Raw genomic sequence first — 12,711 nt, forward strand, 5'->3', positions numbered from 1 at the left:
GTTGTAAGTTATTTTCTTCTGTCTGGCTGCCCTTAATATTCTTTCTTTGTCATTAACTTTCGACTGTTTTAATATTTTTAATATTATATGCCTTGGAGGTCTTTTTGCATCGAGATAATTAGGAGTCCTATTAGCTTCATGTACTTGTATATCCAGTTCCTTCCCCAGGTTTGGGAAGTTCTCAGTTATTATTTCTTTGAATAAGCTCTCTTCTCCTTTCTTCCCCTCTTCTCTTTCTGGGGTGTCAATTACCCTTATGTTACTTTTCCTAACTGAGGCCAATATTTCTTGTAGAATATTTTCACTTTTTGAAAATCTTGTTCTTTCTCCTCTTCCACTTGAATCATTTATAGATTTCTATCTTTGAGTTCACTCATTCTCTCTTCCATATGGTCTGCTCTATTTTTATTTTATTTTATTATTTATTTATTTTTTGGTGAGGAAGATTGGCCCTGAGCTAACATCTGTGCCAATCTTCCTCTATTTTGTATGTGGGACACTGCCACAGCATGGCTTGATGAGTTGTGCATAGGTCCATGCCCAGGATCTGAACCCGTGAACCCCAGACCTCTATCCCGAACCCCAGAGTATGTGAACTTAACCACTATGTCACCGGGCTGGCCCCTGGTCTGCTCTAATTTTAATGCTTTATGCTTTATTTTTCATCCCATTAACTGTGTTCTTCATCTCCAGAATTTCTGTTTGGTTGTTTTTTTAGTGTTCTAGTCTCTTTGGTGAAGTACTCATTCTGTTCATTAATTTTATTCCTGAGCTCACTGAACTGTCTTTCTGAGCTTTCTTGTAACTTCTTGAGTTTCTTCATGACAGCTATTTTGAATTCTGTCAGTTAGAGTGTAATCTTCTGTGACTTCAAGTTTGGTTTCTGGAGAGTTGTCATTTTCTTTCTGTTTTGCTGTGTGACTGTAGTTCTTCATGGTACTTGATGAGTTGATCTTCTGCTGGTGCATTTGTGGTAGTAACCTCCTTTCTTATTTGGGTAAGGATTTGGTTACTTTGGTTTTGAGCTGCTTCTGGTTGTATTTGAGAATCTACACGTTCCACCCTCCACTGCCTCTGCCAGAGGCGTCGTCAGTGCCCTGCTTGTGCTGCTTGTGCCTCTGAGGTTGCCAGTGCCTTGATGCTTAGCATGTCACTGCAATCTCAAGTGTCACCACCAAGGTTACCAGGCTGTGAGCACTTCTGCTGCTTCCAGGGTCACCTAGGTCATGTGTTCCCCCACTGGCTCTCCACAGGCTCGGATGCTGCTTCCCTGTGCCCCACCTGTGCTGCTGCTCCTGTGTTGTCTGGGGGTGCTGGCTTCAGAGACGTCGCTGTTGCTGCCAGGAACCCATGGACCTGGGGACTTGTACGCAGCCCCTGCTACTGGTAGAGCCGTTGTTGGCAGTGTTGCCACTGGTGGCTGGGTCACCAGTTCTGCTGTGGTTCCTGAAGCCTCTGGTCGCAGGTTGCACCTGCCACTGCGCTGGGTGGAGCAGGGGCTAAGCAGGGAGAGATTGTCTTGCTGCTTGCTCATGCAGCCTCTGGTCTCCGAGGCGAGCTGGTGTGTTTTGAAAAGTCAGGTCAGGGCACCCTGCCTCAGCCGGGAAAATCCAAGGTTTGTATACTTTCTCCACTGTTGGAAAGACCCAGCCGCTGCTGGGGGAGGAGGAAGTGGCTGGGTATTCAGCTCTGCTCTGTGACCTGAATTCTCAGGGCATGTGTGCCACCTACCACTGCTGGTGGGGAGAGGCAGGCGCTAAGCTGCATATGCTGTGTCTGCCCCTGCAGCCTGTTTGCAGGCACACGAGATGGTGTGAGGATCTGTGTCTTGGATTGCCACTGCTGGGGGAGGAGCAGGGGGCTGCTTCCCTAGTTCCACCGCCTCCCGGAGGTCCAGTCCACACACTTTCAGATGTATGGTTGCATGGATCTCTTAGGCATCCTGTTATGCTTGGTAAGGAGCCCTTTTTTGGTCAATGGATGCCCGGTTGATTGTAACTTAGAGGGGAGAAACAAAGGGGGTAACTCACTCTGCTGTGATGCTGACGTAACTCTTGATCTTCTCTTTTAAACAACAGGGTTTCTGAGAATCTTAAGGGCATTGTCCCTGGAACTATCACTGGAAGCCCAAGGTAGAGAAGGGCTTATCTCATGAGTTTTGTGCTGTGGCTTTTGTGGGCATATTTATTAATCAATTATGAGTAAATGAATAAGAAACTCAAAAGTTTTAAAAAGAAGGATATCAGTTTGACCTAAAGGAGACAGAGGCAATAAAAAAATGAAAAGGGAATTTTGGAAACTCAAATTTTGTCAGGCAAGAAGCAAGCCAAAAAAACTACTCAGCTGCAATCCCAAAGTACATTTTATGAGAAAGTTAAGATACTTCAGAGGTTGGAACTGAGAGACCAGAGGGTGAAGCCTGATTCATAGAAAATCATTCCTAAGCGGTGAGACTGAGTCCTAATCGAGGAACTGGAAACACGGCCCAGCTGGGTTTCAGAATTGCTACAACCAGTGATTGCTATATGCTTTCTGTTTTTCCATCTTTTTGGTTGGAAGTGTCTATAGCAGTTAGAGGATGCCGGTCCCACCACTGCATGTTGGGGCAGATAAGATATCTTATTAGTTCACAGGTCTGTATTTGAAGAGAAGCAGTACTTAGGAGCTATACCTGAGGAGCCCCCTCCACACTTGGACCTGATTTAGATGATGAGACACTGGACCTCAGGGCTGAGCCTCATGATGTAATGGGGTAAGATGGGGGTTCTTCAGGGAAGAAGAGTAAGTGTAGTTTTTCACAAAGAAGGAATGTGAACTGTTATGGTCAGAGGATGGACTGTGGCAGACTGTATTTTTTGAAGATGGCCATCACAATATTTCTAGTCCTACATGCTCTTCCAGAACCTTGCCACTTCCCTATCGAGAGCTGGAATCTATATCCTCTCTCCCAGAGCCTGGATGGGCCTTTGTGACTACCTCAACCAAGAGAGTATGCCGAAGTGAGGCTATGTGACTTCCAGGGCTAGGTAAAAAAAACGATGCTGCATCTTCTGTCTGGCTCTCTTGTGACATACAGCTTTGGAGCCCTGAGCTTCCAAGACATCCAACTACTCTGAAGTCATGATGCCAAAGAGATCATTTGCAGAGAGCAAGGTGAGACGAGGAGATGCCCAAGGAGACCCATATTTTCAATTTTCCAAGCCCCAGGCACCAAACACGTTAAGTGAAGAAGCATTCGAGATGACTCCAGCCCCAGCCACCATCTGACAGCAATTCCACCAGACCCTGAGCTCAACCTGCCCATCAGAGCCCTCCAAATTCCTGACTCATTCAATTTTAAAGTGATTTGTTACATAAGATAACCAGAACCGAGTGAAAGAAGTCGCAGTTTGGTGAAGGCCTGAAGCTCCTGTCTCTTCTCTATCCTTCTAGATACAATGAAAAAGGACTGATATACTTTCTGCCATGAAATGCTATTAGTTTTGTATTGCTGTATAACAAATTACCACAAACTTGGCAGCTTAAAACAACATGCATTTATTATCTCACACTTTTTTTAAATTTAAATTTAAATTAAAAATGTTCTTTTTTTATTGTGAAATGTTTGTTGTACATTATTGTTTATCAGTCACCATATAAGTGCGTCCCTCCACCCCTTGTGCCCACTCCCCACCCCCTGGTAACCACCAAACAGTTCTATCTATCTGTGTGTTGGTTTATCTTCCACATATGAGTGAAATCATGCACTGTTTGTCTTTCTCTTTCTGGCTATTTCACTTAACATAATACCCTCCAAATCCATCCATGTTGTTGCAAATGGGACGATTTTGTCTTTTTTATGGCTGAGTAGTATTCCATGGTATATATACACCACATTTTCTTTTTTAATTTTATTTATTTATTTTTTCCCCAAAACCCCAGCAGATAATTGTATGTCATAGTTGCACATCCTTCTAGTTGCTGTATATGGGACGTGGCCTCAGCATGGCCGGAGAAGCGGTGCATCGGTGTGCACCCGGGATCCAAACCCGGGCCGCCAGCAGCGGAGCACATGCACTTAACCGCTAAGCCACCGGGCTGGCCCATATACCACATTTTCTTTACCCAATCATCAGTAGAGGGACACTTGGGTTGCTTCCATGTCTTGGCTATGTGAATAATGCTGTAATCTCACACTTTTAAAGTCAGAAGTCCAGCACATGGCTGGATTCTCTGTTCAGGGTGTCGACAGGGCTGCATTCCTTTCTAGAGACTCTGGTAGAAACCTCTTTTTTTGTGTGTGTGAGGAAGATCAGCCCTGAGCTAACATCCATGTCAATCCTCCTCTTTTTGCTGAGGAAGACTGGCCCTGGGCTAACATCTGTGCCCATCTTCCTCTACTTTATATGGGACGCCACCACAGCATGGCCTGACAAGTAGTGCATCAGTGCGCGCCTGGGATTCGAACTCCGGCCACCAGCAGCAGAGCGTGCACAATTAAGTGCTATGCCACGGGGCCGGCCCCAGAAACCTCTTCTAAGCTCATTCAGGTTGTTGGCAGAATCCAGTTCCTGGGGGTTGTGGGACTGATGTCCTTGTTTTCTTGACACATGGCTGCCTCCATTGTTAAGCCAGCAACAGTGCACCAAATTCTTCCTGTGCCTTGAATCTCTCTGACCTCCTCTTATTCTCCAGCTCTCTGCGTTTAAGGGTCCATGTGATTATCCTGGGCCCACCTCGAAAATCCAGGATAATCTCCCTATTATAAGGTGAATGGATTAGTAAACTTCATTATATCTGCAAAGTCCCTACTACCTTGTAATATAACATACTTATGGAAGTAACACCGGGGCAGAGATCAGGGGAGGCAAAATTCTGACAAAATTTCTAATGAGAAAAGCTGAGCCTGAAGAACCCTGGGAAAATATGCCTTGGTTTCTTTCTGCCTAACTTGCTGGTGACCTTCCACTTATTCATCCTGATGTGCAACCTAGAACAGAAGAAGGAGCAACGCAGGTATGAGATGCAGTATAAACGGAGAAGCCGGTTCTTTCCATACCTTTGGGACAGAAGCCCTCCTGTGTGCACTACCTCCCCTCTCAGAGGGTGTCCTTCAAACACTCCTGACTTCTTTTAAAGGAAATATGTGGTGACAGCACCTTCATCCCCCAGGTCTTACTGAGGCTCCCTTCTTCCTCTTCATGTTCATTCACTGTATTAAAAGTTTTGTTACAGGACGGGATTTTCTTACCCCCTGAGATACCCTCATTTTTCTGTTGTCCCTCACCCCTGGTGGAGGAGGGTGACTTTGTTAAGACATTGTGAAGGAGCTAAAGTTTCCTAGGGTTTAAGCCCTGAGGTGAGTGGGTCGGCACTGAAGGAAGAACTGAGGCAAGGGGCAAGGAACCAAAGGGACAACAAGCAGGGGCGATCAGCAGAGGAAGGAATCCATACGCTCATCTGGAATAGACTCAGTGAAGACAGATTTGCAGCAACCTCGGGCCTCTGAATGGTCCACAGACACCGGGCTGTCACTCTGCTGATGGGCTGCACTTACCCACCCACTGGTTCACCCACAGGAGTAACCGAGCAGTTACTCTTGGGGTCAGGGGGCAGGATCTGCCTGGGATTGTTGAATTGTGGTGCAACGTCCACCTGGAGCTCAATCAAGTAGACTAGGGCTTCTGAACTGTGAGCAAAGCACTGCAGATGGGGGCAAACAGGCTCAGAACGAGGCTCACCAAAGCTGCTGGTGGAGCAGAAAACAGGAAAACAGAAAATGGCTAATGCAACCAGAAAGCTGGGGGGCTCTGTTCTCATCTATGAGTATTTCAGGTTATCATCCCAGGAAGGACTGGGGAAGATGTTGGTATGAACAGTGGTGCATAAGCCCACATCATTTCATAAAGAATTTTAAAGAAAAGCTGGGTTGATCCAGAAGAGGGGGGCACCCACGAAGCATTGGTGAGAAGACAGAGGTAGCCTAGAAGGTGGCAGGGCCAACTGTGGGGGGCACTGCATCCTAAGATAAGCCACAGCAGGAGCCCCTCAGCTGGTCTAGAGGTTGACTGGCACAAGTCCAGGACTCTTGTTGGGGAGGGGAGGTGCAGAAGGGAGGTGAGGGGGCTTTGGCCTGGGGATGACATGTGCTTGTAAGCAAATGACAGAACAGTGAAACGGCAGTGCTGCACTTCCTGCTTGCTGCACAGAGAGAAAGCTCAGGAGGTAAGAATTCGTGGGGAGCCACGAGCTGCATGATCAGGTTACCAGAGAGAGGCAGAAAAGACCTTCAGTTCTGCGAAGGATGGAGAGGGAGGTGTTGGAGCACAGTGAGCAGGAAGAGTGACTCAGTGCTGGCTGGGCTTTGGGCATCCCGAGATAGTGATCTCTCCCTCTACCCAGTCCCACCAGCACTCAGAACATGCCTCACATCACACACTTAAACAAAGAAGACCCTCCCTTGAACCCATACCTACCTACCGCCATTTTTCAGGAGTCACATGTATGCAGTGTTTCCACTTCTTCACCCCCTTCCGGCTGGAATCTGCTGCACCTCTGAGCTGCAGTGGAGCACTCAGGCAAGGATAAAAGCCCTCAACAGGCAGCACAATGAAGGAAAAACCATAATCCTGAGAAACATTTTTTATTGTCTTTTCCTAGCAAAGTTGAAGGGCTTTGGTTTATTTGGGTAAAGATATATAATACATGGGTTTTAGGTCTTACGCAGACACTTATTACATATAGTGTTTTAACCTCAAATCCCTGTTGAGTCTGCTATTCTAACGAGCTTGACCAGACAACTTCTGACCCTGTGAGTAAGTGTTGTTTCTGCTCAGCTTAGGTCCAATGATTTGTTTCTCCAGATCTTCGAGGCAGATATCTCTCCTTCTATGACTCAAAAGGCCTGAAATGCACTAGGCAGAGCTGTCAATGCAGCTGACCCTTAAATCAAACCACAAACAAAATAAGAACTCAACCATGTTCTAGGTTTCAAGTCAAATTAGACTTCATTAGGCTGTCCAAACAACTCTCCCAAGAGGTTATGTAACCAAATAACACGATTTAATTTGAGGAAAATCTCATTTGTTTTGAGAAACAAAGAGTTCCAAACCGTGCACAAAACCATCTTCCAACTCTTTTGCAGTGGCATCTTCCAATGAAGCAGGTAGAACTTCTTCAACAACTCCACTGTTTGACAAATGACTCGTGTCTTGCTTGTCCCAAGGTTTCCCACAGTGATTAGGTCACATACAAGTTAGTAAAATGCAAAGAAGCAGCAAAACTTAAAGATATTGAGAAATCCCAAGAATAAGAAACATGACCAACTCATTAATTTACAATCTAGATTTAAATTCCCTTGAGAGCCTTTCCCAAGTAAAAGTTCTTTCCAGAACTGAATACATTTGGCAATCTATATGCATACAATGGTCACTACATAGACCATATGAGGACTTAGTGTTATATGTAGAAAGGACATTTACAGAAAACAGAAAAGCAAAAACGAAAGGCTCTCAGGTTTCAGCTTTTCCAGGGTGTCAGCCGACCAGTCAACCAGAGCCTGATGGTGGACCTATTGGACAAGTGGGAGAATTTACTATCAAAAGGTTTCCTGTGGGAACTGCAAAAAAGCCCTGAGTACAGGACCACTCCGTCCAAACCCTGGTACTAAGAGACTTGACCAAACTCTAGCTTGGCTTCTAGTGTCCCCTTCTAAAGTGGCTGCCTGGGAAAGCTCCAGGTTGCCAGAAAACTTATTGTTTCAGCCAAAACCTGATGATAGGCAGACAGGCCCCTGAACCCCCCTCACAGAGCAGTTACTTTAAACAGTTTTATTTATTTATTTATCTTTGTGAGGAAGATCAGCCCTGAGCTAACATCCATGCTAATCCTCCTCTTTTTGCTGAGGAAGACCAGCTCTGAGCTAACATCTATTCCCAATCCTCCTCCTTTTTCTCCCCAAAACCCCAGTAGATAGTTGTATGTCATAGTTGCACATCCTTCTAGTTGCTGTATGTGGGACGCCCCCTCAGCATGGCCGGAGAAGTGGTGCGTCAGTGCGCGCCTGGGATCTGAACCCGGGCTGCCAGCACTGGAGCGCGTGCACTTAACCGCTAAGCCACAGAGCCAGCCGGAGCCGTTACTTTAGAAAGCTTGCAATTATAAACCCTCTCTCTGCCCCCTGAAATGCAAATCTTCTGCTGCCCCACACTGTCTCCTCAAGGACCTGAAACCATCTCTTTGGCCTCTCACTCCCAGTCTCTGGGGGAGGATAAGGGCCTCACCCAGGTGGGCGCCTTGGACCAATTTGTATCATTGCTCCCGTCATAAAGACAGAAGCTTGTTTCTCCTCTGCATATGCTCCAATCAGCAAACCCAGACGGCACAGGCTCAGAGCCCCTTTTGCCCTTCAGTGCCCTCCCCTAGCACCGAAGCCTTTAAAAAGCCTGGCGCCTTTTCTTCCGGGGGAAGTTGAGTTCAGTTCAGTTCACGCTGGATTCTCTTCCCTATTGCAACAGGTATTACTCAGTAAAATCCATCCTTTCTTTTTTTTAAAAGATTTTATTTATTTATTTTCCCCCCAAAGCCCCAGTAGATAGTTGTATGTCATAGCTGCATGTCCTTCTAGTTGCTGTATGTGGGATGCAGCCTCAGCATGGCCAGAGAAGCGGTGCGTCGGTGCGCGCCCGGGATCCGAACCCGGGCCGCCAGCAGCGGAGCGCGCGCACCCAACCGCTAAGCCACGGGGCCGGCCCTAAATCCATCCTTTCTATTTGAACTCCTGTCCAGCTTTGTTTATCTCTGACACCTCTAAGGGAGAATCCATCCTCCTGGGATAAAAACTACACAGACTGCCACCTCCTGCAGAAAGGGTCAAGTGAAACCCTCCAAACTCCTAGCAAAATTTAGAAATACTCAATAATGGTCTTCTGTTTCACACTTAAATTTTGCTCAGCTCTCCCCATATTCTGCTTTATGGCCTGGCGTTTTCTTTGGTTTAATCCCCTTAGCCACTTGACAGGTGTACACCCCTTATTGTTCTACTACTAATAACTTCTACATTTCATTTTTTTAAAAAACAAATTACTTTTCTCTAATTACCAACGTAAAAAGAGTGAAACTGTGTCTAATTAGGCGAAAATCTTAGCGCGGCCTCAGCGGCACTCGCAGCCGTCGATCTGCCGGTGGAGCTCCACGATCCGCTGCCCCATCAGCGCGGCCTCCGCGGCCTTCTTCTCCACCTTCTCGCACAGCTTCCTCACCCTCTGCTCCGCCTCGGCGCCCGGGCTCCGGCCGGGCTCCAGGGCGCGCTCCTCCGAGGCCTCCACCTCGCTCGTGACGGCGTCCAGCAGGCTCTCGATCTCCAGCAGCTTCCTGCGCGCGCGCACGTGCGCGCGCACGTGCTCGCGCTCGAGGGCGGCGACGTCGCGGCGGGCGGCGTCGAGCGCGGGGCTCAGGAGCCTCTCCCAGTCCTCCTCGGGCTCCCGCTCCTCGTCCGCGTCCAGGGGCCGCATCGCGCGGCCGCCGCCCCGCGGCCCGGTCACTGCGCCCGAGAGGCCGGCCGGCCGACAGCGAGCGCCGGGCGCGGCGGCAGCGCCACTGTGACGAGCGACAGGTTCTTGAGTTTTGTCTACTTTTTAATAAAACTACTTTCCAGAAGTTTTCGCCTTAAAATAGCGAAAGCCACGTCCAAGATGGCCCCCCAGCCGTCAACCAGCGCTCAGTTTCTTTGCAGCCCCTTTCACGACAGACCGGGACCCGTTTACGTCCACGCCCCAGGCGAAAACCCCGAGCTGCAACGCGCGTGCGCTCTCCGGTGGTGGGCTCAGTCTGGGTTTTGGAGGGCCGCGCATGCGCAATTGTGCGCGCTGGTCTCCTTTCCTGGTTGTGGCCCTTCCTTGCGGGGGCGTTGGGGTTAGCTCTTCCGGCGTAGGCCGGCATACTCACGAAGTTTTCGGGGCATGGGTTTCAACACAGCGTTGCAAAAGTGGCTTTTCCACACCCGAAATGCAGTTACACCAAAATCCGTCATCTAGGGCCGTGAAGCCCAGGGCTGCATCTCAACAATACCTTGCCGCGCTGGGTCTCCAAATCTCTCCCAAGGCCTGCCGCCCAGCAAGGCCTCGATACATTTTGTTTTACCCTAACATGTGCTGTCTGGAAGGGATAAGTGGGTACGTTTATGCTCTAGACATGGTAACAGGAAACACTGGGGAGCTGGTGCTTGTACAAGTGCTGCAGTTTGGGACTCACTGTTCCAGTGGATCAAATGGAGCCAGTAGTTCCACTTCGGGATACCTATCTGGGTTATTGAGAAGATTGAGTGAGAAAACGGGTGCGAAAGTGCATTGTAGACTTACTTGATAAAGCACCTGGCAGATGCAAATGGTATTATTAGACTGTGTAATGTGGTGGTTGAGGGCAAAGTGTTGGAATTAGACAGATCTGGGATTTGGATCCTAGCTTCACAGCATGGTGGCTGGGAGACTTTGGGCAAAATAGCCTGAAGATGGCTCTCTGGGCTTCATTGTCCCCACTTGTACTTAGTGGGGTTGGGCACCAAGACCTCAAGGGAGGTGTAATAGGCAGACCTTAGTTTCACAACTTGTTGGCTGGGAGACTTGGGACAAATCTAAAGCATGAGGAGGATTTGACTCATTACTGCTGGTTCAGAGATGCAGGTGGCCACGTGCTAGGACAAGAGAAAGGCCACTAGGAACTAAGGGCAGTCCCCAGCTGACAGCCAGCAAGGAAACGGGACCTCAGTACTACAACCCCAAGGAACTGGATGCTGCCAACACCCTGAATGAGCTTGGAAGCAGATTCTTCCCAGAGCCTCCTCATAAGGGTCCAGCCAGCTAAAACATTGATTTTGGCCTTGTCAGAGCCGGAGCAGAGAAACCTGCTAAGCCAACCTGGACTTCTGACTTTCAGAACTGTGATAAATTGTGTTGTTTTGAGCTGCTAAATTTGTGGTAATTTGTTACAGCAGCAGTAGAAGACTAGTGCAGGAGGAGTCTGGTTAAAAAGGAGGCTTGAAGCTTAGTCTGTACAACATTTACGTCAAGTTAGGAGAAAGTCAGTTGCGAGCTTAAGGATGAGGGAAAGTGGATAAAGACCCTCCAGGCCTTGCCACAGCCTTATTCTCCTCTGGGTTCTCTTTTCATACATTTTGGAGTCTCTCTCTCCTTTTTTTTTTTTTAACCAGGGCGTGTGTTGCAAATATCTTCTCCCAATTTTAGGCTTGATTATTTTTTTTCAAAATAGACTATTTTTTAGAACAGTTTTAGGTTTACAGAAAAATTGAGAAGATAGTACAGAGAGTGCGTGCTCAGCTTTTCACTTTGATTATGGTTCCTTTGATAAACACAAGATTTTACTTAAAAATTTTTTTTTTTAAATTCTGGTTAGTATGCATGACATAAAGTTTATCATTTTAACCATTTAAAAGTGTATAATTCATTGGCATTAAATACATTCACACTGTTGTTCAACCATCACCACCACCCATCTTCACGATATAAGAAATTTTTACATATTTAGGTCTATGGGGAAGCCATTCTGGTTTATACCTGATTCAGCCTGAACTTTTTGTGAACTAAAGGAGCCTGACTATGGCCTCTCAAGCATACATTGTAAATCTGCTTTAACCATTAAACTAAAGAATGCATTCAATCATTACCCTACAGTAAAGAATGTGCTCTTTGAAGATCAGAATTAATGCCTCAATTCCCATGGCACCAGAGTCATCATGTTGACCCGCTGAGTGCATGCTAATCTGTAACAAAAATATCTCCTTAAAACCTTGAAAGAAGGTACCTCTGTCATGCTTGATGTATGTTCTTTGTTTTGAAATGGCATATAAACTGTGCTGTAAAGAACACTTCTCTCTGAGAGTTTCTTCCTTGGTGAAGGCTGCACTCCTGGGCTAGTCCTCAGCTTGGCTAGAATAAAACTCTCTTCTATTCTTTACTATAGATTGATTAATGATTATTTGCATCAACATTCAGAACTTTTTCATCTACCTCAACTGAAACTCTGTACTCATTTCATTAAATAAGAACTCCCCATTCTCTTCTCCCCTAGCTACTGGCAACCACCATTCTACTTTCTGTATCTATGAATTTGAATGCTCTAGCTTTATCAAAAAATTGAGGTGAGATTCATGGAACATACAATTAACCACTTTAAAGTGTACAATTCAGTGATATTTAGTGTATTCACAATGTTATGCAGTCACCAGCTCTCTCTAGTTTTAAAACTTTTTCATCACCCCATAAAAACACCCATTATCCATTTAGTAGTCGCTCCCCATTCCTCCTCCCCTCATCCCCTGGCAACCACTAATCTACTTTCTGTCTCTATGAATTTGCCTATTCTGGATATTTCATGTGGTGTAGTCTGCTACAGCTGCTACAATGGAATACCACAGAATGGGTGTTTTAAACAACAGAAATTTATTTGGAGGCTGGAAGTCCAAGATCAAGGTGTTGGCAGGTTTGGTTTCTCCTGGTCCTCTCTCCTTGGCTTGCAGATGGCCACCTTCTAACTGTGTCTTCATGTGGCCTTTTTTCTGTGTGTGAGCGTCCCTGGTATCTGTTCCTCTTCGTATAAGGACACCAGTCATATGGCATGAGGACCCGCCTTATGACCTCATTTAACCTAGATTACATCCTTAAAGGCTACTATAGTATGAATATTGGTGTCCCCCCAATTCATATGCTGAAATCTTAA

At 46.7% G+C, this 12,711-nt stretch overlaps 1 protein-coding gene across 1 annotated transcript; it reads right to left on the reverse strand.

Moving 5' to 3' along the window:
* Positions 1 to 6,386: 6,386 nt before the first annotated feature.
* LOC106802157 (MORF4 family associated protein 1 like 2-like) lies at positions 6,387 to 9,731 on the reverse strand. Its single transcript, XM_087434892.1, has 2 exons — positions 9,079 to 9,731; positions 6,387 to 7,549 (listed from the first exon to the last, which is right to left on the reverse strand). The coding sequence occupies exon 1, from the start codon at positions 9,489 to 9,491 to the stop codon at positions 9,132 to 9,134; it is 360 nt and encodes a 119-aa protein (XP_087291018.1). The 5' UTR covers positions 9,492 to 9,731; the 3' UTR covers positions 6,387 to 7,549; positions 9,079 to 9,131.
* Positions 9,732 to 12,711: the final 2,980 nt, after the last annotated feature.

The sequence above is a fragment of the Ceratotherium simum genome, chromosome 8 (assembly GCF_057802395.1).
Source record: "Ceratotherium simum simum isolate JZ-2026a chromosome 8, ASM5780239v1, whole genome shotgun sequence".
NCBI lineage: Eukaryota > Metazoa > Chordata > Mammalia > Perissodactyla > Rhinocerotidae > Ceratotherium > Ceratotherium simum.